Here is a 26,298-nt window from a genome sequence, read left to right as displayed (position 1 = left end):
AATCAGCAAGGACCATGAGAAATTAACTGTCCCAGGAATGTCCATGGTCAATATCAAGAAATCACTTCAGTGTTTCAGCACGGAAGGACACAGCTGTCCTTCATACAATGAAAAAGAAGCAAGGAATGGAACTACTAAGCTATTGCACTGGTGCACAGCTACCCTGACCAACACTCCCACTAAGCAGGCAGTAAGATTGCAAATGAAAAAGGATGACTAATGCTGTCAAAACATAAGATCTGGAAGCCAAGGCACTGTTAGTTCGATAGAGGTGTGGGAGAAAGGGACACATGAATTAGTTTGAAGAAAACACTCAAAGTCTCAGAGTATTTACAAATACACAGAAAGCACATTTATAAAAATAACTATAAAAGTGACTTGTTCTGGCGCAGCCATTTCTTTCATGAGTAATTCATTTTATTTGTCTGTTCTGAAAACTATTTTTAAAAAAGAGTCACTTGCTGCCTTTGTTCTATGTTGTTTTTGCTCCACTTGAATCTTGTTTTTCTGCCTCACGAGAGTAAAAATTTTCCATTCCTTCCTTGGTTCCAGCATGATGGAACTTTGCTTGCCTTGCTTTTTCACAACAACCTCAGATTTTTAATTGCTCTGTATTTGTACTGACACCTGAGAGGGGAGCTCCATGCCATTCTCTCCATCACTCCTCCTCCAACTTCTCCCTTACTTCTAAAGGCAATGCATCATAGAGTGTGCTCTCCACCATCAGGCCACTACGCTTGAGGGCTTGACAGTTGCCAATTTCCAGGGGCAAGGCCTCAAGTTGGTTCCCTGTCAACTCTAGTCTGGAGAGCAAAGGCAGCGAACTCACACGGTTGGGCAGGTGATGCAGCTTGTTGTATCCTACTTTGAGAGTCTTGAGTTTCTTGCAGAAGAAGAGCTCATTAGGAAGTACCTCTATGGAGTTGTGAGAAATGGATAAACACTGAAGGCTCTGTAGAACTCCCATCCCAGGAGGAATGACCCGGATGTTATTGTGGGAAAGATCCAAATCGCGAAGCCTGGTGCACTGAAATAATTGGGTAGGAAGGACCTCAATGCGGTTATGGCTTAGATCAAGTTGCTCCAGGGTCTTGAGCTTCCGAATATGGTCAGGAATGCTGGAGATTTGGTTGCACCAAAGTTTGAGGCATACTAGTTTGCGGCAATGCTGGAAGCTGATGATCTCCTCAATGGAATGGAGTTGATTGTCCTTAAGGTCCAACTCCTGCAGGTTCACCAGACTGAAGACAGCATGGGGGATGCGCCCCAGATTGCAGTTTATCAGCTGCACTTGTTGCACAGAGAACAGTTTTTTGAGGTTGTTGAGAGTCACCAACTTGGTCCCATCATTGAGGATACGGAGCTTCTGCAAATGAGTGGCAACATCAGCCACACTGGGTGGCAACTTTGAGATGTTGCTATGCAGTGTCAGCACCTTCAGGTTCTTCAAGTCACGCAAGCTTTCCAGAGTTCCCACCCGGCCTATCTCCTGGTTGAAAAGCCCAGAGATGTACAACTCTTCCAGTCCTCTCAAGTTGTAGATCCACACTGGTATATCTCTTATCTCATCGAACTTCACAAACATCACCTTCAGCTGTTCGCGGAAGAACATAAGAGAAGTAAAAGAGAGTTTAACAGGGCAATTGATCAATGATAACTCCTGGAGGTTCACTAACTGGGTCACTGAGGTTGGAATTGTAACATCTTTAAGGAGTTCCAATTTCAGGGACTCCACCTCAGTCAGCTCAAAGATAGTGTCAGGCAACCCAGACAGCATGAAGAGATGGAGTTCCAAACGGTTATGGACATTCTTCTGCAGCTTCTGCCGCAGTTTATCCACTGTCCACTCATGATTAAGATTGAGCTGCTTAAGTTTGAACTCACTGACCTCAGAAAGGAAGACAGCAAAGCGCTTGGAGTAAAGGGAATCATACTGGTCAATGAGGTGCAGCATGAAGGCAAAATCATTTTTGACATCGGGAATGTCACTGATGCCTGTCTCCTTACGCGCATAGGCAAAGGAGTACTCTTTGAGTGGCCGATGGAAAAGCCAGTAGAGAGTGTAGAGACAAGTCATGCCGTATATGCCAAGGAAGCAGATGTAGCAAATGGCCAGTTTAGAGAAGAGGTGTGCTTTGGTGTGATTACAGCAGAAATGGTCGTAACCTGTCATATCCTCCATCTGGACAGTACATGGCACTATGAAGCTGATATTGTGCACCAGGACTGCGTTGTAGACAGTGATGATCAGAAATTTGCAGACTTTGAGAACAGTTTGGCGTATATACATGGTATAAAGAATGTCTCCTTTTTCTACGTGGAGGCGGAACTTCTTCACCTTTTCAAAGAGAGCCTTGGCCTGTTCCCCTTCCTTCTTGTCTAACAAGCTTACGGAGGAGGAGGACTCTGAAACCTTCTTCTCTGAAACAGATCCCCCTAAAGGGGAAAGCTCAGTAGTCTCACTGGGAGCACTACTTTTCCTTCTTCGATTCATTTTCACTGGGACACCGTTCTCCTGGTTCTCCCCAACCTCTGAGATGGCTCGGGTTGTCCAGGGTGAGTCAAAGCACTTGCTTAGGATGGAGATAAAATGTTCAATCTTGGAACTGGTCCCAGGAAATTTGAACCAAAAAGAGGCACATACCATGAAGATGAGAGTGTGAATGACAACAAGGTAGGGGAAGTACTTAGCATACCAATGCAGGGCAGTCTCATAGCACATCTGATTGATGTAGTTGTACTGTTGGATATCCAGGCGGTTCTTTACTCCATTCATTTCTCGAGAGCTAGAGGACTCAACTGGCTCAGAGACGTTGATTTTCTTCTTGGTGAAATCTTCACACGTTACATCAGCTAGAGATGCACCCCTGGGGACATGATTGGGAAGACAGATGATCTTATCTTGTGTCACCTGCAATGTTGTATTGGACAAAAGAAGAGACAAAGTTGATATTACAGTTGAGGAGAGCAAAATAACATTCATCAGCATGGGATTTAATCTATTTGTCCAAACTGTTGGACTATTCAAAGTGGACCTGCTGTCAACTGGCCATGCAGCAAAATGAAGTGGAAATGAACTGGTAGATTTGGAAGTGGCAGAATGAATAATGCTGCAGGTAGGGAATTCCACTATTTTTATCCTTTAATGTTTAAAAGAAATGCTCCCTGCAGGTAGAAAACTAACACAGTAGGGAGCATACTAGATTACAACCTCATTGTGTGGTAGTTGTTTTTTTTTTTTAACTAACAAAGAAGCTTTTTGTTTTAATGGAGAAGACTTCAAAAATGGCATACCCACTGCAACCTGAACAAGAACAGTCCAGTTCATCATCTCATTCAGCTAAATGCATAAAACAGGCCTAATTTATACTAGCCAGAAATCTAATCTTATTTATACCAATAAGACGGGGGGGGGGTCTATATGGACCCACCCCTGCATAATTTGCCATAAGAAATCTTTTGCATGTACTTTATAAGTTCTGAAAAACACTGTGTTTCCCACTTCTGATACCTTGTAACTTTTATAATGGAGAATGAAACCTTAGGAGTTCTGGCTTTCACACTTTCCTTCTTGAAGTGTTGCACTTATTCAGTATACCCTACTCACACAATCTCTCATTCCCAGATGGGAAAATCCCTACTAGTCAAGAGAGAAACAGCACACTTCATTGGGGAAAACCATTTAACTAAGAAAACCTGTAGCTTAGTTGCTGAGACAGGGCAATATCATTCACCAGGGCACTTTATGCCTTCAAGTAGTTTGGCTGCAGAGAATCCAGACTCCCAGGCTGAAGGCCATCCCTGCACTTGATCATCAGTCCCTTTAAACCAGCTTCAGTGCACATGGTCTTCTTAAACTTGCCCAGAATGTCCTGTTGTCCTGAGCCTCCTCTATCACAAGCCTCTGTTCCAACAGCCAATGCAATTTAACTGCAATGTTCCTATGACACTGTGCCCCCCATTACATGTTGTGTAGGCTCTGCCTATACTCACCTGCAAAGTGCAGCCAAAAACTCCTATCATCAGCATGGCTACAGTGATATACTCAGCCAACACATCCCACCACGGCTTGAGAACCTTGAAAGCAGGTTGCTGGTCTGTGAAGTGCTTGAATTCTGTTACTGGGATCATACTGCCTGGCCAAAAAAAATAAAAAAATTGGGAGAGATTAGAATACTTTGTACCTGAATTGCCTTTCTTCTTTTGGTATGCCAGTTTCAAACAGAGTTCGGCACATAGGTGGTTCTGATCTCCCTTCATCCTTCACTCACTGAGATGCTAGTTCTTCTACAGACATATGAAAGTCAAGATTCCAGGGAATGAAGTCTTGCTCTGACTCCAGGGAATGAAGGCAACTAGTGGACAGGAATATGTAAAGATCATATTCATCCAAATCATGTTCATACCTAGAATTTACACCCAATATGAAAACAAAGTCAAACAAAACAGCTACCCCCCCCCCCATCTAATACAGTCACAGACAGGCTACAGCAGCTCTTCCTTTGATATGCTGCAGCCTCTTTGATAAGCCAGCTAGTCTCACTAGGGTTGTCACACCTAGTAAGTAGGTATCACCTCAAGCCCAGGAAAGCAGTTGTTTCTATATAGCTCCTTCACTCAGAATTGAAATGCAAATTATTTTCTGAATTCTCTCTCTCTCCCTTCCTCCCTCAACCAGCAGCAGTGCTGCACAAAAATCTCCACAGTGGTCACCTCTCAAAGGAGAAGAAACTACCAGGCCTCATTCATATTTGTTAAAGTAGTTAAATATAGCAAGAACAAATCTGACCACTTTCTTACACTGGGGCTCATAAATAACTAAATGCAAAAAACTGGTGCTTTTCAATATTGGCTGGCAAACATAAGAGTCCCCTACTCAGCGAGGAACTGATGTTGATCATTTGATCTGAGCAGTTAGATTACAGCCATATGTTGGTACAACGTGATAGCAAAATTTAGAGCAAGCATCCTGCAGTGCCTGGTGTAGCCACATGGACTACAATAATTCAATAATTCACTATAATTCAAGCGCTGGTCTGGGGATGGCAAGTTTCTAATGCCAGCCTCAAGAAGACAGTGTATATAGGCCAAAAAGATTGTTCTGCAGTAGTACAACACCTGAGAGGGTCAAAGTGGGATAGGTGGTTTCATTTTGGCCCCAATCCTATTGTAGCCTTCCAGAAGTGCAAAGCCTTTTAGGACAGCATGAAAGCCAGGCTGCTGTTGTGCACTGTCAGGCCACTGCTGCAAATAGCAAGAGGTGCAACACACAGCAATGGCTCCAGGAGGCTCTGCAGGCATCGCTAAGTTGATGCCATGAGTGGGAGACGGGTTTGGGAGTGTTCCAGGGTGGAGAGGGGAAGGGCAGAGGGGCTCGGAGTGGGCTGGAGGGGGAGGGTGCTAGTTGCAAATGTGCACACCAGATTCTATCCCTCATTTTTTGGTCTACCCTGCCCCCTTTCTCTCCTAGGACGCAGGGCATATATATAGCTGGCCTATGACCAAGGAGCTCCATAAGCCACCGGGAAGCCTACACAGAGGTAAGTAAACAATATTTCTCACCTCTGGCAGGCCTCCTGATCTCCTCACCACTAGATTATCAGTATCAGCACAACTGCATCAGTACCAACAGTGGGGGATAGAATTGGGCTGCTAATTTGTGAATATGATCCCACCGAATGACTCATGGCATGTTTTCCTATAGTTGATTCTCACATGATGCATACTGTACTCATGGCTTCCTTGGGGAAAGCAAGAAGTACTCACCCAACTGAAGAAGTCATGGTGAAGATGGATCTGGCTGCTAATATTAGCAGCAATATGTCTAATCTTTTGATGGGTTAAAGTAGCTATAGCACTCTTGCTTGCTGTCACTTATGCCAAGTTTCTTCATTCCCCTTTTTTGGTTTAGGGTGGGATGATAGCCCAAGGAAGGAGTTATCTGGGCTTTGAACAGAGCTCTTCTACAGGAATCTGAAGACAGCCAAGCCTGTAACCTCACAGCTCAATTCCTGCCTGGGGCCTAGGCTCCGTGGAACAGAGCAGTCTTTGAGATTCTGGTTGCCATAGTAGCTGTGGTCCCACTACATTAACCTGGCCACAGGCACCCAAGGAATAGCTTGGAATGTGCCAGTGGTAACCAAGGTGGTGAAAATTCAGGCTCTCTTTCAACATCAGTTTAGCGTGGCAAGCTAGAAGGAAGATCGTCCTCAGTAGTATTATCAAAGGGTAAGAATAAAATCCCTTTTCATCTCCCTTTTGGTTTGGCTAATGTTCCTAAACATGGACTTTTCTTGAATTATGTTCCCTTAAGACATCGATAACTTCTGCTTCTAGTGTCCTTGATTATCACTGTTCAGTGGCGTCACTAGGATTCACGTCACTTGGTGCGGGAGGCCTGTGCGTCACCCCATTCAGTGGGCGGGGCAACACCCCAGGTGGTGGGCGAGGTGATGTACCATCACTCCCCCCACTGGTTTTTTGGCAGTACCTTTTGATAGAACAGATATTTCAATATGGTTTGTTTCAATGCATTCTGCATGAAATTGCGCATTGATTGATTTATAACATGATGGTATTATTCCTCCAAATTCCGATTTTAGTGATTTTGAAAACTTGTGGGGAGACAGACAGACAGACAGACACACACACACACACACACACACACACACCCCTTGTCAACTTACTAACACCTTATTGCAGCAGTTCTCAAACTTTTAGCACTGGGACCCACTTTTTAGAATGATAGTCTGTCCAGGACCCATTGGAAGTGATGTCATGGCCAAAAGTGACATCATCAAGCAAATTAAAATAAATATAGTTAAATTAAAATAAAAGAAATAATTAAATAAGGGGGAGCCAGTCCTGTTCCACCAAGTGAGTTTTCTCTGTAGCCTGCCTGCAATAACTCCCCCCCCCCCAAGAATCAGTGAGATCTTCAGCCCTCCCCAGTGCCCAGTTTAAAGTCCTTCTATTTCAAGCTCATCAATACAAAGACTCACCTGGCTTTACAAGTCTGAGAGCCCAATCCTATGCCTGTCTACTCAGAAGTAAGTCCCATTAGAGTCAATGGGGCTTACTCCTAGGAAAGTGTGGGTAGGACTGGGCTTCAAGGGAAACTTTGCAAGTGCAAAATAGAAAACATTCCCCTTACCAGTTCAAGCCTCTTTGTTGGTCCTTTCTAGTGGGGGGGGGGCTGCCTTCTGGGGCTTTTGTTGCGCTCCAGTTCCATCTGATCGGGACCATTCTGGTGTCCTCACATTCCCCTTTGCCTGGCCTGATCACAGCCAAGGCACGTCTGCCTACTTGTGAGTAAACGCAACCATGAGGCTGCTTCTCTTCCCATAGGGCTCCATACACTCGCAGCTGGGGGGGAGGGACCTCCTCCTGGGTGTTTTTGGGGGCTACATTCATTGGATCACGACCATTCTGAGTGGAGTCCTCTCAGCCTGCCCTTTTCAACGGAGCAAGGCAAGGTTGCCTACTTGTGAGTAAATGCAGCCACGTGGCTTCCTTTCCCTTCCCATCCCATAGAGCTGAATACACTCGCAGCTGGGAGGGGGAACCTCCTTCTTGGGTGTTTTTTGGGGGCTGCATTCATTGGATCAGGACCTTTCTAACATCCTTGGAGTCCTCTCAGCCTGCCCTTTTCAAAGGACTATGGCAAGTATGCCTACTCATGAGTAAACGTGCGATACGACTCACTTTCACTTTCCATAGGGCTCCGTGCATTTTTCCCATCTGGTTTTTTGGCCATAACTTTTAAACAAAAAGAGCTATCTCAACAGGGATTTTTGCATTGTGTTCCGCCGGTCATTCCACATCCAACGGTGTATGGCACGACGCAGTAGCTCCTAACGTCACAATTTTATTGCATCATCCCCAGGGTGCATCACCCCCTGGCGCGTCACCCGGTGCGGCCCGCACCTCCCTAGTGATGCCACTGTCACTGTTTCCAGTGTTTCTCTCGCTGTTCTACCTAACCATGAGAGAAATGCCAAATATATTGCAATGCCTGATAGAAGAATTGCAAAGGGCTTCATTGTAGCAGATGATACCCTTGGAATCTAGGCCCTAAATTTTGCATTTAGGGCAACATCCATTTCATCATATGCAGATGTGTAGAGAAGCCACAACCAGTCAGGACCGGCCCCAGGACCAGTGGGGCCCAATGTGGGGTGCTTACGCAGGGCCCCCACTCACCAGGCAGTCACAGCAAGCCAGATGCTTATGGAGCTGCGCACAAAGCATGGCACCCAGAAATAGGTGGTGGTGACATAATGTCACTGCCTACGTGAGCTCAAGTTTGCTCATAGCTGAGAAATTCCAAACTGAGGATTTGCAACTGACAGAGGAACCTAATCCAGCTACTCAGCAGGTAGCCTAAATGGATAAGCCAGATCAGAGTGGGGGGCACGGCAGTCACAGTGTAAAATCAGCCACAGGAGCACCAAACCTAATTTATAGTGTCTTTTTATCCAAGAAACAAGATGGGTTCACTTGAAGTGCTGGGGAGAACATGCAAGGGCCAGGCTACTTAACTTCTCAGAATTAGGCCATGTATCCCATTGTCTACAATCACATCAGGCACTTGTCTCCCACTATTCCCTATGGTCCATACGCTTTCCCTGATTTTCAACAGTTCCAAAATTTGTTTCTTTGCACTAAGTAATCTGCTAGGAAGATTCTTGAGTACAGTTCACAAATGCAATGATAGTATACCAGTGTGATGGTGGGGGGAGCTCAATGCTCAGCCCAGAAACATCCCCAGCAAATATTCCTGTCACTTTAGTAAGAGCCAGCTGAACAACTGGAAAATGCGCTGTCTCCATAATGTTGTGGTTGGTGTCAGCAACAAACCAACCATGTAAACATTTCCATGGATTATGAGAGGTGGTAATCTGGAAGGGGAGGGGATACCCATAGGGCGGTTTTAGCAATATGGATAATCCTGCTCTTGATAGGGCTTCCAACACATTGTAAGAAAGTTTTTTTTTTTAAATCAGTGTTGGAATTTTCCATGGGAAGATCTTTCAGGACAGGAAAAAATCCCTGAACTTCTAGCTACCAATTCCTCTCCTCTAAATCAAGAGGCCCCACTCACTCTACTCCAGAAACATAATTAGGGTGGAGTGAGTGGGGCATATGCCCTGCATACAAAAACAACAGGGGCACAAAAATGTTAAATGGTGGGGTGGCTGGGACCCAGACAGTCAATTCCCACTCTTTTTACAATCACCTCAATTTATTTTTAAAATATATATATACTTTTTGCACTTTATGAGTAGCGCCTAGCTACCCAAATTCACATCCAGAGGAGGTAGTTCGAGACCTGATGTTAAGCGCTGCGCACCTCTTGAGAAAATAGTAGGTTTCAGCTGTCACTGCACTGAAAGTCGTTTGTGGGCGCTCAGCTGATCACACGTATTGGAGATTCTTTGCACACGTTAGATATCACTACAATAAATGAAGTAATCTTTAAAATTTATTCTCCCAATGACAAGATAACAAATTACAACTAAAGTACTGCTATAAAAAGTGGAATACCAGACATATTCAAAACATGTTTCAACAACTAAATTTGAAAATGGGTGCCATTTTAAATGAAAAAGAGAGATGGCGCCACATTTTAAAGGTATTTTAATTCTGTCAATTATGGGAGTGGGGGGCATCTTTTTCTCCCCCTCGCTCTGAGTGCTGTTTCCCCTTGTTACGGCACTGCTCTTCCCAGCACAAGAGGAGGTAAAAAACCCCAATCTGTTTGGTCCCCAGTCTTTCTCATGCTCTGCTGAGGGCTTCCCTTCTAAAATAAGGCAGTGGAATTCCGGCCTCCAACTCATCTCACCCCAAGTTCTATTCTTCTTCCATCAGGCATGAAAAAACCCCAGGTGCTGCTCTAGGTCCACTGTATCCCATCTACCATCCTCCATCAACTACAGTCTAATAATCTATGATGCAGCTGTATTTGGCAATCTGTGTCCTGTTCTGGAAGGCACACCTGAAGAACAATATTGCAGAGCTGGAAAAGGTACAAAGGAATCAAAATTATCAGAGGGCTTGAACACCATCCTCATGAGGAAAGGCTACAGCACTGGGATACCAAATTAGCAGATACTGAATCATTGAGCCTATGGGAAAATGGAGTTAGGTTCCAGGGAACTCTTTTCACCACACACTCTATAAACTTTATGAACCTGAATCTTAACTTGAAGGACATGGGGATGGGTGATAGCAAGGGCTCATCAACATCCCTGTGTGAACAACAGGCTCCTTTCAGCCCAATCCTATGTAGGTCTACACACAAGTTCTATTGTGTTCAGTGGGCCTACTCCCAGGAAAGAGTGCATAGGACTTTTTACCTTGGAAAAAATACAATTAAAGGGGAACATGACATTTGCCAGGCAAGCTGTGCATGTCTACTCAGAAGTAAGGGCCCATTGACCACAATGGGCCCTTACTTCTAGGTAAGTGTGTATAGGATTGCACCCTTAATAAACTATGCATGGTGTTGTATGAGACTATGCATGTCTCATGAGAGACATTTTTCTTCTCTCACAATACTAGAATGAGGAGTCATCAAATGAAACTGATTGGCAGGAGATTCAGGACAGACCAAAGGAGGTACTTCTTCAGATATTACTTCTTCAGATATTACAGTCAGTTCTCCTTATATGCAAATTTGCTATCTGTGAATTGCCACCTGCCTCTCATTATCTGCGGCTCTGTTTTCATTATCCACTAATACTGCGCTGGTGCCACATCAACTGGTCACCGGCCTGTGGAAAATTGTCAGACACATTTGTGTCTGCTTCCAGATTTGCCCCACTGTCTGGGGACGCCAGCTGAACCTTCACAACTCTGGTGATGAAGAGAGGTCTCTTAAAAGACTACCTAAGGACTGTTCTGGGACTGCAGCAAGCCCAAGGGTGTGAAGCCACCAGCACCTCCTCCAAAGCTAGTGCTGAGACTATGGGACAGTCATATGCCCCCCCCCCTTAGGCTTAGCACCTGGGGCAGGTGCCCCTCTGGCTCTGCCTTAGTTGTGGCTCTGCCTCTGTATACCAGGTGCAGGGAAGGAATGATGGGCAAGAAGTCAGCCTTTTTCCTGCCTACTAGAGGGATCTGAAGGTCTTAGGAGTGGACCTCAACAAGTGGGAAACCCTGGCCTCTGAACAGCCCGCTTGGAGGCAGGCTGTGCAGCATGGCCTTTCCCAGTTTGAAGAGACACTTGGCCAACAGACTGAGGCAAAGAGGCAAAGAAGGAAGGCCCATAGCCAGGGAGACAGACCAGGGACAGACTGCACTTGCTCCCAGTGTGGAAGGGATTGTCACTCCCGAATTGGCCTTTTCAGCCACACTAGAAGCTGTTCCAGAACCAACTTTCAGAGCGCAATACCATAGTCTTTCGAGACTGAAAGTTGCCAACATGGGATTGCTACTATGGCAGCTGGTGGGACATGATGGGAACCAGGGTGCTCGGTGCTTGACTAGTTGGGGGGTTGGCCTGATCCAGCAGGGTTCTTCTTATCTTCTTAGTCCTGGAACAGACTTTAGAGATTTTGCCAGTATAGAAATGTGCGAAGAGTAAACTTGAGGGTAAATTAAGGTGCATTATGAATATGGAAGTTCTCTGTCAGGCTGAGCAAACCAGTCTATCGTGTTTATTCCCCTTACTGCCTTACATTTGCTCTGGAGATTCTGTCTCCTCCTGATCTTCATTAAAAGTGGAAACAAAAACAAGCTTCCATTGAGCTGACTTACCGCTGTGTGAACAACAAGCTCCCTTTCAGCCCAATCCTATGCAGACTACTCCAAAGTAAATTCCATTGTGTTCAGTGGGCCTGCTCCCAGGAAAGAATGCATAGGATTGCATGAGGATTACCTCATGTAGAGTAGCTGCATTCTGCCTGCAGAGAACTCTTGTAGTCTCAAGACAAGAGGTTGAAGATGGCTGGATGGGACCATGGCCAGTGATGGGATTGAGCCGGTTCGCACCGGTTCTATAGTACCGCTTCCTAGCTCACCTCTTGGTTCAGAGAACCGGTTGTTGGCTGGGGAGCGCACGTGCAGCTATGACCCTCCTGCGACTGCGCGGAGAATGCAGGAGAGGTCGTGAACGGCCAGCGTGCAGCCTTGCTGATGAGGAGCAGTTCAGCTGCTCGCCACGCACCTCTCCTCCCCGGCTAGGCTCACTAGGCTCAGCACTCCCGGTGAGTAGGGGGCGCGGGAGGAAGAGGAGGGCGCTGGAGCCCAAAGAGCCCCCGCTGCCCCCCCCCGAGGGCGAGCCCCCCCGCCGCCATGTGTCCCCACCCGCTAACAAGGGCAACAGGAGCAGCTGCCCGCCCCGCGCCTGTCCTCCCGGCTGAGCTAGCAGGTGGGGGGGGCGCGGGAGGAAGAGGGGGACACTGGAGCCGCTCCTGCTCAAAGAGCCCCCGCTGCCCCCGAGGGCGAGCCCCCCTGCCGCCATGTGTCCCCTCCCGCTAACGAGGGCAACAGGAGCAGTCAGCATGCAGCCTCGCTGAGGACTTCAGTTCAGTGCCTACATAGAGGTAAGTTCCATTGTGTTCAATGGGGCTTACTCCCAGGAAAGTGTGGCAAACTCTGCCACACTTTCCTGGGAGTAAGCCCCATTGAATACAGTGGGACTTACCTCTGAGTAGACACTGTCAGTCAGAAGGCGAAGAAGGAAGCATCTCAGTCACTGAGGCTGCGATCCTATCCACACTTTCCTGGGAGTAAGCCCCATTGAACACAATGGGGCTTACTCCTGAGTAGACATGCCTAGCATTGCATTGTCAGTCTGGAGGAGAATGAAATGCAGCCCCGGGACCTCCAAGGAGCACCTCCTCCTTCCAGCTCCAGACTGCAGAAGTTTTTGGAGCTCCCCCTCCACCTTTGATTCAGGCAAGAGGGTCAGTCTCCCAGTGTCTCACCCCACCAGTGGCTCTCCCCAGAAGACTTTTTGCCCCTAAGAGACATCAAACCCTCCCCCCCCCCATCTCTCACACAGGAAGGGACTGAAGATCGCTTATGTGTCCCCGGCACACTTCTCCAGCTTGGATGGGCTCAAGGTCCCAGTGAGAGGAGCCAAGGGAAGACTTGCCTTCCCCTGTGAAGTGCAGGTTCAGCTCTTACTGCGCGCCTCCTACTGCTGCTGCCCAGAGCAGATGGGTTTCCAACCCCTGGACTAAGCTAATTACTGGGTGTATTGGAATTGCGGAAGATATTACCGAGGAGATAGGGTGTGGTGTCCACAGTGCCCCTTGCTCTGAGTAAATGCAGGATTAAGGTGGTAGCTGGAGGTGTGCTGCACAGCTGCAACCACTAGAGCATAAGGAGATTCTCAGGTATATAGGGAGCACCTGAGGCAGAAAGGGTTTGATGGGTTTTGAAGGAGTGCAGGTTGGAGGCAGGAGAGGAGACTGACTGGGTTTATGGAATTGGGAATCGGATTGTGACTGGACTTTGGCTTTGGACTTTGATTTGGATACCCTGATTGATTGGACTGACCTACCTGGAACCTGACTTTGGACTAGAACTTGGCTTATTGGCAACTCTGATTGATTGGACTGGCTTGCAAGGCCCAGTGGATTGGGATTTGGCAAAACACTGGGCTGGGGCACCTTCCTTATGAGGAAAGACTAGGCGTTTGGGCCTCTTCAGCCTAGAAAAGAAGCGTCTCGGGGGGACATGATTGAGACATACAAAATTATGCAAGGGAAGGGTAGGGAGATGCTATTTTCTGTCTCACACAACACCAGAACCAGGGGGCATCCACTAAAATTGAGTGTTGGGAGAGTTAGGACAGACAAAAGAAAATATGTCTTTACTCAGCATGTGGTTGGTCTGTGGAACTCCTTGCCACAGGATGTGGTGATGGCCTAGATGCCACCTGGCCTAGATGCTTTTAAAAGGGGATTGGACAAATTTCCAAAGTCCATCACAGGTTACAAGCAATGACACGTATGGTGCAACCTCCTGATTTTAAAAATGGGCTACGTCAGAATGCCAGATGCAAGGGAGGACACCTGGATGAGGTCTCTTGTTATCTGGTGTGCTCCCTGGGGCATTTGGTGGGCTGCTGTGAGATACAGGAAGCTGGACTAGATGGGCCTATGGCCTAATCCAGTGGGGCTGTTCTTATGCAACCCTGACCCCCTCCCCTATTTTAACAGTAATTATTGCCTACTCTTTATTCTATAATTTCAGGGAACAAATGTTCCCTGCCCCCCACCACAGGATGCAGTGCATGCCCTATTGGTACAGCTGCACTAGCACTGGAAAATTGTAGAGGATTAGGTCCTAAGTCCTCTTAACTGTAACTTTCCAGCACCAAGTCCTGGAGGTCTCCTTGTGACAAGGAAATGTTTGTTCCCTTACCTTGGGGCTGCATTGGCCCTGGAAAGTTGGATAACCCTTAGGCTGCAATCCTACTCACACCTGGGAAGCAAGCCCAATTGACTATAGAATGTGATTTGCTCCTGTGTAGGCTTGCATAGGATTGGGCTGCTATTCCCAGTGTGCTGAGGATGGTACAGTTAGTATTGCTCCTTCTCTAGCAGAAAAGTTCCTTTAGGTTATTCTCTTCCTCCCCCCCCCCCCCCCAATGGCAGGCTGACTAGAAATTGAAGATTTTTTGAACAAGTTTGCAAATTGGGTTTAGGTCTTATCACCTAATGAAAAAGAACTGGAGAAGCAGTGGGAAGAACTTGTGATCAGGGTGAACCTCAAAACCTGCAAGGCTTGTTACATGTGCTCTAATTTTCATTTTTGGGCTGGGTTGTGGGTGCTGGGCACCTACACAGCTGCAACACTTTCAAAGGACTGTGGTGGGGAGGTTCTGCCTCACCTGCCTCCCCACCCACTGCAGGCCCCTGCTTTGCACTCCCTGGTCAGTAGCAGCCCTCAAACTTGTGGGAGAATCACCACTAGAGTAGACCAAAGTGATGGGTATTTGCTGTTGCCTGTCGGAAAGCAACCTAGAAGAATAGTCCCCTCATAGTACCTTTTTGCTCATTAGTGAAACTGTCCTTCAAGGCTGCCATTCTCTCTCAAACCCTGGAAGTCAACAACTCCCCATGAACTTGTTGGGCTTCTGAGTAGACGTGCATTGGATTGCAGAGTTGGAAGTTGGAGGGGGAAGCTTTAGAGTTCACTGGAATTCTTTTTGGGGCTGGGTGGTAAAAGCAATAGAGCAGCATTTCTCAACCAGTAGTACTCATACCACCAGTGGTACTTGAGGTGGTGCCCAGTGGTACTCATGGCAGGACCCCCCCCCCAGACCTCCACTGCCTGGCAGTGAGACCAGCAATATGATGCAACAAACAGTGGTAGGAGGCTCAGTTCTGCTTTTCTTGCACTCAAAAAAGCCTTCCCATCTACCCTGGGAGCCCAATCCTATGCATGTCTACTCAGAAGTAAGTTCCATTATAGTCAATGGGACTTACTACCAGGAAAAAGTGGATAGGATTGTAGCCTGAGCCTCTCTCTTACCGTGGTTTGTTGCATCATGTCTGGCCTCTTAGTATGGAAATAACTGGTGATAGTCATTCCAGTTACTTCCAGTTGTACTTCCCAGAGGTGGGCCATGCAAAATGGTACAGTGGGCAAGAGGCAGATGCTGAGGAATGCTGTAATAGAACAAAAAAGAAGGGGAGATATAAAGATGTTACTATGCTGTTGTTGCTTTTGGTTGATGATGAGGTGTCAGACTATGTGCTCAGTGCACTTTTGCTGACCAGATGTTCACCACTAAAAGTGAACCAGATTCTTGAGAGGATTGACTGCTCTGGTAAAAATCACCAAGTTCCCACTGAGAAGGAAGGCGGCCCAGCTCAAAGCCCAGTGCAGCAAGTTGGTTTGTGCAGATGTGAAGGTGCTATGCTGCTGTGGTGTCTCCAGAGGTTGGTAACCTGGAGCCCTGGCAGTTCCCACCTCCTCTTCTTGGTGCCTTCCTGATTTCATTATATAACTGCCTTGAGAATTCAAGAAAAAATGTCAATTTGAAGTGTGCGTGTCAGCCGCATGTTTATCCTCCTTGGAAACTAGTGGCCAGAGGCCTGTAAGTATGACTATAGAGGACAGAATTGCAGCCTTGCAATTTGGATTTAGACATTGGGTTACAGTGCAATCCTATAACTGTCTACTCAGAAGTAAGTCCCATTATGTTCAATGGGACTTACTCCCAGGAAAGTGTGTACTGTACAGTATAGGAGTGCAGCCATAGGCTTTCAACTTCCTTTGCAGCAAACAATTGAAGCTGAGTTGCTCATTGCTCATTAGGACATAGAACCTGTTGTTAATTTATTTGAATCCCACCACTGACCATGGCACACAGGGAAGCAGGAGGTGCCAGCTGCCTTTCATTCGGCTTGGGGACTAAGGCTGCAATCCTAGGCACACTTACCTGGGAGAAAGTTCCATCAATTAAAATTAATGAATTAGGCTCTAATTTCTCCTGCTCCTTCCTGCCTTGACTTTTAACAGGAGATTAGCTGCTAAACTGAGGAAAACAGGGCGGTGGCAACTCCCGCTTCCAATCTGCCAGAGTTTTTTAAGCTCTCCCCAGCCAGAACTCCTCTACTTCTCAGGAGGAGAGTGTCATGTTTCGTCCCACTCGCAGCGCGATCAAAAGCATCCAGTGGCTTTCCAGCCCCCCAGTAGAGGGGGTGCCAAGCACGAAGTTTTGCAGGGGCCCTCCCCTTCAGAGCCATTCCAGGCGTAGGCCTCCCTTTTGTCCCCCCCCTCCTGGAATGGCTCCAAAGGGGAGGCGGGGTCCCTTGCACGCTGCGGGGGAGCCTCCCTACAAAGCTTAGAGCCTGGTGCCCCCTCTAGCTACGCCACTGAAAGCGTCTTGACTCGAATGAAAGCTCCTCAGCTAATGGAGCTTCCTAGGAAGCGCTTTGGGGGCGGCGGCGGCGGCGGCAGCGACGACGTGGTTATTTATGAGGTCATCACTCTGCTCCGTTTCGCAATTCCTAATTAAAAACAACAGACCGAGGGCTTTTGCAGGGCGTTCCCCAACCTGCCAGTCCCGACACTTCCTCTCGGCGCCTCCCTTTGGACCGAGGTGGCCCCGTCCCCGAAAGGGCAGAGAAAGTCACTTCGGGATGGATCCGCGCAAGACTTCCAGACTCTGGAGGCAGCTCAGAACGGCAGCTGCTCAGCCTGCAATTCCTTCCGACGGATTAGCTTCGGCTTTCGAACCCAATCCTATCCATGTCTACTCAGAAGTCAGTCCATTATGTTCAGTGGCGTTTACCCCTGGGTAAGGGTGCATAGGATTGCAACCATAGAGCCCCATCCTATGCATGTCTAATCAGAAGTCAGTCCCATTATAGTCAATGGGGCTTACTGCTGGGTAAGTTGCAACCATTGAGCCCAATGCTATGCATGTCTACTCAGTAGTAAGTCCCATTATGTTCAGTGGGGCTTCCTTCCAAATAAGTGTGCATAGGATCGCAGCATTACAGCCCAATCCTATGCATGTCTACTCAGAAGTAAGTCCCATTAAAGTCAATGGGGCTTACTCGCAGGAAAGTGTGGATAGGATTGGGCTGCAAGTCCCCTGGAGCCGCAACGCCTCGCCGAGCGCCAGCAGGGCACGTCCCGAAGGGGGCTGTCTCGAAAGCCTCCCCCGCCCTGGGTGGTGCGTGGATCGGTGCGGTGCCGTCATTTGCCCGGGCTCGCCAAGCCGGTTTGCGGGGCCAGGTAGCATCTCTGGGACACGTGAAACAGTATGAAAGGAGGGCCCCCTGGAGCATGCGCAGAGTACCAGTCCGCACCTGGGAACAGCCGCAAGCCGACAGTCCCAAGAGCCCGCCCCAGGCAAGACTTCCAGGAACAAGCCCTGGGCAAGTGGCCGGGAGGGAGGGCTTTTCCCAGGCGTGCCCCTTCCCGTTCCCCTCGGGCAAGGGGCCCCTCCCTTCCCTACCCCGAGGGGCCAGGTAGAGACACCGGCGTTTAGGACCCCCTTTCGCCCCTGAAACTTGGCCGGCGGGGAGAGGCGAGACGCCCTCGTCCTCCCTCTACCCCACGCAGACCCACTGGCGGCCGTTTGCGCTCGCCAGGAGGCTCCGGGGCGCACGCTGCGGGGCTCCCTTCCCAGCCAACCTGCTGCTGGGGCAGGCCGTGATTTCAGTGGCGTAGCTAGAGGGGGGGCAAAGCACTAAGTTTTGCGGGGAGCCTCCCCGCAGCGTGCAAGGGGCCCCTCCCCTTTGGAGACTCTCCAGCCATACTCCATTTTACTCCCCCTCGCCTAGAATGGCTCCAAGGGGAGGGCTCTGCGGGGAGACTCTCTGCAAAACTTAGTGCTTCGCCCCCCACCCCAGATACGCCACTGCCATGCGTCCGGCTCTGCCGCCCAGCCGCCCCTCGGTGTCCAACTTCGGAGGCTTCATCACTCCCCCCCGCGGCCGGTCCTGTCCCGTCCCGTCCCGTCTGGTCCGCCCGTCCCCAGCCACTTGCCTGGAGTTGCGAGGCTCTTGCCGCCGGCGCTGGCCTGACTGAGACGCCCGGGACGGCTCTCCTCCTTCGGTCACCTGCGCAGGGCGGCCGCCCTCGCTGGCTACTGAGGCAGCGACGGTGTGTCCTCCTGTGCGAGCCGCCGCCGCGCCCGCCTCCAGTGGAGCTGCTCACCCCCCAGGCGGCCGGCGCTCCCGCCTTCCTCCCCATTGCCCTGAGCTGCCTTCGGGGAGGGAGGGAACCCAACGCAGGACGCTGCCGCCGAGCAAGCAGAGGCCCAGAGGGACCCGCCCCGACGGCCCACGCAAAGAGGATCAGTTCGGGACGGGCCCAGGCAGGGAACCACCCACCGGAGCCTTGGGCTGCGGGCTTCCTCGCCACCCATGGGGGGCACGTCTGAAGCAAATCCCTAAAGGGGGGCGGGAGGCGTGCTGGGGGGAGTCGGGTGAAGCGTCCACGTGGGGATCATTCGTGTGAATGCGTTGGGACGCACAACCAGGGGGTGAGAAAAGGGGCAGCTCACTCAATGCTGCATTCGCTCAGAGCCCAAGCCTAGGCATGTCTACTCAGAAGTAAGTCCCGTTATAGTCAATGGGGCTTACTCCCAGGTAAGTATGCGTAGGATTGCAGCCTCAGGGCCTAATCCTATCCAATTTTCCAGCCCTGCTGTAATCATGCCAATGGGGTGTGCGCTGCACCCTGTGGTGGGAGGATAGTTATGGAGGCCTCCACAAGGTAAGGGAGCATTTGTTACCTTGCCTCAGGGCTGCCTTGTAGCTGCACCAGTGCTGGAAAGTTGGCCTGATCCAGTGGGGCTGTTCTTATGTTCTTATGTTCTAGGATTGGACTCTCAGACTGCAATCCTATCCATACTTTCCAGAGAGTAAGCCTCATTGAACACCATGGGACTTACTTCTGAGTGGACATGCATGGGTTTGGGCTGTGAGTCTGCAATTTAGAGGAATCTCAGGAGGTGGGATTCTGGGATCTCAGCACCTGATCTTGACTTGTGAGTGCATTTGTGCAAATGCTCACTACTTGTGCTGATGGTTGTTGTGGCTTTTCCTCTCTCCCCCAGCAGTTCATCTGAAATTGCCTTATGACTCGTACAACCGCAAATGCCTAGTGGTTTCATTGCCCTGGACTTGATTTTAATGTGGGATTGTGAATGTCAAGCCTGTGAACAACTTCCAAGGAAGAGAATGTTGCTTCCGAAATGAAATCAGATTATATGACAGCTTTTTGCGACATTTGGGGCACAAGCCTGTGTTTGACTTAGAAGCAAGTCCTATTGTCTTCAGTGGGACTTACTCTCAGAAAGAGGGCATAGATTTTCAGCCTTGTTACTGTGTGATGACTCATTCACAGGTGATAATGCAGGCACCGAGGGATTAAATCAGTTTCAGGCCGACTGGCTGAGGTTTTTCAGCCAGGCTGTGGTGCTCAACATGGAATGGGATCATGTGAATGCCCAAATTGGCTTCTCCAGAGGTTCTCCAGCTACAGCTGTTACTTTGTTATTCTGATCAAGTTTGCAGAATTGTGATAGCTTGGCTGCTATCATACTGGATCCTTCTTATAACTCAGGTTCACTATTTAGTGATTGATTTCTAAACTGGGAGCAGGGCTGGCCGCAGACATTCTGACATGTGAGAAGGCATGCCAAATGCTGCCCCCCTTACCTGATGACATGCCTGCCTCTACTCCTTCCACCCTACAATTATCTTAGCTGGGCAATTTCCTCCCACATGTCTTCTTCCTCTCTGCCCTCTCTTTTCCAATCCAGGGAGTGGAAAGAGAAGGAGGAACAGTGGAGGCAAGAAGTTGGACAGAGATGGGTGTCCCTCACCATGTGCTGTCTGAGGCAACTGCTTTAGTTGACCTCATGGATCAGCCATGCCTGAGAGGGATTGAGGTACAAGCCTGATGATGCCCAGAGGCCTGAAAGCTCTGCCAACTAGGCCCAGGAATGGATGAGTGGAATGACTCAGAGGTGATGAAACTGCATTTCCTACATCCTCAGAGATCGTCACTTTGTTGTTACTTCAGATAAAATAACAACAAAGAAGTCCAACCCCCTGCAATGAAAACAAGTTCAGAGGGCAAGTCCTATAAAACCCAGGACTTCAGGTGAACTTAAAGGAATAATGCTAAATGAGTTGGTTAGGGTGGCAGGGAGGCCTCTGAGTCACTCCTTTGTTGTTCTCCAAGGAAGTTAGTACTGTATATACCAGTGGTTCTCAAACTTTTCAGTCTCTGGAGCCCTTTACACTCTTAAATGTAGGAGTCTTGGGAAACCTTGCTGGCACATGAACGAAGTCTCAGGGAGCCCCAGTGCACTGGCATATGCGTGGAGCAGTGTAGCACCAAGTGGATGGCCGCCATATGTTGTGTACTCGTGGAGCCCTTGAAGGGGTCTTGGTTTGTGGCAAGGCTCCTGGGAGTCCACTTTGAGGAATACTGCTAGAGAACGTCTTGCCTGATTGGTTCAATGCATATTCCAGCAATCAATTGTGTTTCCCTCCCCCTTGAGTTGCCAACCCCTTGTGACCAGTTTGCCCCATGGTTGCCCAGACTGAAGAACCAAGGCTGGTGCAACAGTTATATAGGGGAGTTTAAAGGGAGCAAGCCAAACTCCCTGTTTGGTGGCTCAAGGTCACTTAGCCTGAAGAGCTGCAATACAGCATTATATTGGTGCTACTGTAGCTCAGCAGTTCTTGGGCTGACAACCCCCTCTACCTGGGCATTGCATCAGTGGCATAGGGAGTAAGGCACCTGTGCTTAGCTGCTAGAGGTCTCCCTGGTTTAAGGCTCTTGGTACATTACAGAAGCATACCAAAAGCTCCAGTTATATTTGCTACCTTATTTCAAGGCTTGTCAAGACTATCAGAGTTTAAAACCAACCCTTTGAAATCTGTCGGTAATAGCTCTTATCATTAGAATGAAAATTTTTTTTGTAGTGGTGATTTTATGGATCTCAAACTCATATCTGTATTGGTTTTTTGTGCAAACACAAAAGTCTTTTCATTCATTGCCAGTAACATTCCACCTCTGGAGTGGGGTGGAGTCTCTTTGCTCTGGTGTGCACTGGCACCAACCATCAGACGTAGCCATAGATGGGTCACAGTTCGTGGCAAGGGCTACCCAAAGAACACTCAGTGCTGAAATGCAGCTGCCTCTGGGGTTGGGCTCTGCTACAGTTGATTTCCAATTACCCGGCCAAAGCAGATGAAAAATAATCCCATCTCCAGCCATTACGTAAAATATTTGTGGCAAATTTGTAGATAATCCCTGTTCTAAATTCTGTGCTTGGTGACTGGAGGAAAGCAACTTATAAAAGGCACTTATTATGCTCAAGAAAGCTGATCATTAGCACTATGAATGGGCTCAAAGCCTTTCATTGTCTGAAGGAAATTCGACCAACCCTGACCTGCCTCTAAACAGACACACTCAGGTTGTCTGTGTGTTGGTCTCTTCCTACGGGAGCAGCATTTCTCTTGAGAGCACTATATGTGCAGGCTGAGGAGAACTGGGCAAGGTGAGATTGCCAGTTTTCCCCACACAAGAGTCTAAACAGTGAAGCTGTAGGTAAGCCTGGATCTTAGCCTCTAGCAGTAACTGTTGAATGAAAGAAAACCACCCTTCTGGTATGGGAGCTGTAGAAACTTGGTGGTATATTACCACCTCATTTTCTTTGCTCCCTTGATCTGATTTTGGCATCACCTTTGTTTTTTGTCAATGATTTCCCCAAGAAAGATGTCCTTACAATTCCTGTAGCCCTACCTTAAACTACCACCTTGGATTTAAGATGTGCAGCCTGCCCTGTGCACCTTTATTCAGAGGGAAGTTCAACTAAGGCTGCAATCCTAACCACACTTTCCTGAGAGTAAGCCTCATTGAACAAAATAGGACTTACTTCTGAGTAGACCTGGTTAGGATTGTGCCCTAAATACTATAAGACTTGTTCTCAAGTGTGAGTATAGGATTGGAGCCTTAGCTGTATTTCAGTGTGGGTTATACTTTTTTTCTTTCTTTTTATTATAGAAGAGTCTACCAAAACAAATTGAGCCAGCCCTTGTCCACTTGCTACAGAGTGAAGTCTGAGTATGTTACAGATGTGAGCAACAAGGATTTCTTTGTACTACATGACTGGAGCTTACAAGCATCACCACAAACATAATTAGTGATAGTTGCTGTCAATCAAATAAGATGTCCTGGTGCCAAGAACAGTGCTGATGAAGATGGATGGATCATATGAGGCAGGCACAAAATAATTCAATATTAAGACCTTGCCATATGTACATTTCTGGATGTACAGTACTTTCTAACAGGAGTAACAAGCAAGTGCCAATACCCCCACCCCACCATGGAAATGGAAAGTAATCTACTGGGATGGGTGACTTTAGGACATGGGCATGTTTTAACTACTGATCATATTATTAATGATGCACCTTTCTGTGAATAACAAGGTGCTAAGAGAAAACTCGACCCAGAGAGAAATAAAAGAAATGAGTAGTAGGGGTGTAGACCATACCAGGTGACACCCTGGGGGGGGGTGACACCACTAGTGGCCAAAATTTTGGAAACCTTTTGGAAAATTTGTATGTATGAATAATACTATCATGTTATATATATCATTGAAAAGGTGATTTCATGTAGAATGTAATGAATCAAACCATGCAGAATTATCTGTCTTACACTGTATATCAAACATTATGGCCAAATAACCAGAAAAGGAAAACACAACTGCCTTGTGTCACAAAAAGTGGATTTTTTAAACTCAAAATTGACCTATGAGACTGAAAGTGCAATCCTAACCTCTTATGTCGGTGCTTTCCAGCACTGACATAAGGGCAATGCAGCTCTGAGTTAGGGGAACAAATATTCCCTTACTTTGAGGAGGCCTCTGTGAGTGACACCCAACTGCAGGATGCAGCACATGTCCCATTGGCACTTCTATGCCAGTGCAGGAAAGCAATGACTTAAAAAAGGGATTAGGATTGCGCCCTGATTGCTCTAAGAGCCAATGAGGTGTTATGACACAGCAGGGAACTGATCAGATGTTAGTATGAGTCAGCTCTCATTTCCATGTTTCAGAGCTAATACTAGAACTCTTTTTCAATTGTGTGAGTGTCATTGAGTTGTCTACTGGCTTTTTGTTAGTTACTGATTTGTTGGGTGACATGTACAAAAAATAAAGTTCATGGAGTTTACACCAACCCTAGTGATGTCACTGCATTTAGGCTGTGTGTATGATATTGCAGTTTAATCTGTATGGTCTGGTATGGGAGAAGGTCCATCATGAGGTGATGCAATGGGCTCTTGCCTGAGTGATGTAAACCCTAGTGATGCCTCTGGAAATTAGACAGCAGGAAGTAGCACAGAACAAACAAAAAACAATAAATAAAGAAATAAAAGAAGTAAACCACAATCATCCTATTTGGTTATTCTGTGCCAGATGCACAATCTGACATTCCATGCCAAATACACCAGGAAGTATTATTAATTATTATTAACAGTATTTATATACCGCTTTTCAACAAAAAGTTCACAAAGCGGTTTACAGAGAAAAATCAAGTAACTAATGACTCCCTGTCCCAATAGGGCTCACAGTCTAAAAAGATGCAAAAGAACACCAGCAGACAGTCACTAGAAAAGACACTGCTGGGGTGAGGAGGGCCAGTTTCTCTCCCCCTGCTAAAAAAAGAGGAGCACCCACTTGAAAAAGTGCCTCTTACTCAGTTAGCAGAAGTATCTGAAAATGGTAACTTCCTAAGCACCTACTTACTTTATAACCAGAGTTCATGGCTCTGTTTGTGCTCCAACTCTTGCTCTTTATTCCTTGCCAGAGAAAAGGTGGGGTATGTATGTACATATGTATGTATAAGTAAATAAGGGAGCAATCCTAACCAACTTTCCAGCACTGACATTGCTGTGCCAATGTAGTGTGCACTGCATTCTGCAGTGGGGAAGCAGTCAAGGAGGCCTCCTCAAGGTAAGGGTGTGTTTGTTACTTTACCTTGGGTCTGCATTGTGGCTATGTCAGTGCTGGAAAGTTGGTTAGGATTGCGTCCTAAATTAAATAACCATTATCCAATTCTTACAACAACCCAAAAGGTAAGTGCTGTAATATCAATATGATCCCCAGATTGCCACCAGGGAGCTGGGCTCAGAGAATAGCTTGCCTAAGGCCCTCTAAAGAGCTTGTGTCACATCAGAGACAAGATCCAAATTAGAGAAGTTGTGATTTGTAGGTCACTAGTTCTTACTGGTTAAGGGGGCAAAGTGTCAGATACCATTGATATCTTACTTGACTCCTTCAAGCTGAGGTATTACTTTGCATCCCTGTGGCTGGTGGCCAGAAGGAGAAACTATGGCTGTTCCATCTTGCCTTTTAATACAAACAGGTGTTGTTGAGGACTACATGTGTGACTGGGGCTACTACACACACTCCTGGGAGAAAACCCCATTGAATACAAAGAGACTTACATCTGAGTAGGCATGCATAGGATTGTACCGTGGATCAGGGCCTCTAAGAGGAATTTTATCAAGGGGTACAAAGTTTCTTCTGGTACAAAGTGGGAAGGGGTGAAACAGAGTGGTGGGTGGCAATGAAGGTGGGCAGATCGGGGAGACAATGACAGGGGGGAAGTGATAACAGTTGGAATAGCCTTTGGAGCCCAGATCTACCTGTCTTCCCAGTGCAGAGCTCAGGTCTACCTGCCTGCCCAGTGTTGGCAGCTAAATACGGAAAACCAAACACACTCCTCAGTCTCTCTAAAATCTTTCAAATGTAGAAAATCATTGCAGGAGATTAGTATCATTGTATTTAGGCTCACACTAGAATGGAAAGTATCCTGTGTACACCAAAACCGACTTCTGCAGCAGCTGTGACACTGAGCTCCTCTACACTCCTTCATGGTAAGCAGATCCCCAAGCCAAAGAGCAACTGTAGCAGGTCAGTTTCCTCCCAGATGTGACACTGTTAAGGAATTTATGCATTCCTGGGCCTGGCGTGTGGCAGTAGTTGCTGCCATGTGCCCACAGTAATACCCCCAGCATCCCACGTGGACAGTGAGTCTGGGTGAGATTTGAAAATGGAAGATCCCAGGAAACTTCTGGGTCCCCTCTTTTGGCTCCTGGGCTCCCTTTCTGACTCTGGCCCCGGCTAAAAAAATTTTACGCCCTTTACCCCCCTTTCCTCAGCCCTGCTGTGGATTTCCTAACATTTTCATTTGTATGTGAAAGCAGTCGCAGCACAGTCCTGGTTATGGAGACAAGATTTAACCTTTTTGCCTGTGTTGTTTTCTTAATCTAAATTGCCACCCAGGCTGCTATCAGCCCCACAATGGAACACACAGAACCTGTATCCTGCTTATGTTGTTTTGTGCTTTGTTTTGTTTCCAGCTGCCAGATTAATGGTGGATTGAGGGCAAGGAATGGGCAAATGGCATGTTACATTAGACCAGGGATGGCCAAAATGTGACTTGTGAGACACATATGGCTCTTTGACATATAATTTGTGGCCCGCAAAAATATGTTGGCCGAACTCCTTTTTGCATCACAGTTAATATAAAAGGTAAATAAATTATTAAGCTTGATAATTATTGACCGGATATAAACTGAGAGTCTGATGAATTAAAATGTAAGTTTCATGTTTGTGGCAAGTAAATGTTTTTAAGAACATATATGTTTCTTAAATATTGTGCTCTCAAACACCTGGAGTTTATCATATGTGGCTCTTACGTTAAGCAAGTTTGGCCACCCCTGCATTAGATACTTGGGGCCCAATCCTAACCAGCTTTCCAGAGCTGTTGCAGCCATGCAAACAGGCTG

General features: G+C 47.5%; 1 protein-coding gene across 1 annotated transcript; it reads right to left on the bottom strand.

Annotated features, from left to right (window-relative positions):
* Positions 1–658: 658 nt before the first annotated feature.
* On the bottom strand, positions 659–7,144 carry LOC136640284 (volume-regulated anion channel subunit LRRC8E-like). The gene is made up of 3 exons (XM_066615298.1): positions 7,131–7,144; positions 3,994–4,132; positions 659–2,911 (listed from the first exon to the last, which is right to left on the bottom strand). Exons 1-3 carry the CDS (start codon positions 7,142–7,144, stop codon positions 659–661), a joined length of 2,406 nt encoding a protein of 801 aa, XP_066471395.1.
* Positions 7,145–26,298: the final 19,154 nt, after the last annotated feature.

The sequence above is a fragment of the Tiliqua scincoides genome, chromosome 2 (assembly GCF_035046505.1).
Source record: "Tiliqua scincoides isolate rTilSci1 chromosome 2, rTilSci1.hap2, whole genome shotgun sequence".
NCBI classification, from domain to species: domain Eukaryota; kingdom Metazoa; phylum Chordata; class Lepidosauria; order Squamata; family Scincidae; genus Tiliqua; species Tiliqua scincoides.
Note: the sequence above shows the minus strand (reverse complement) of the source record. Positions and strands in the feature narration are given on the sequence as shown.

Bases quoted from the DNA above. Each gene is read 5' to 3' on its own strand.
- LOC136640284 (XM_066615298.1), bottom strand. The intron at 2,912-3,993 runs GTGAGTATAGGC...ACAACATTGCAG, and splicing joins TTTTTGGCTGCACTTTGCAG to GTGACACAAGATAAGATCAT.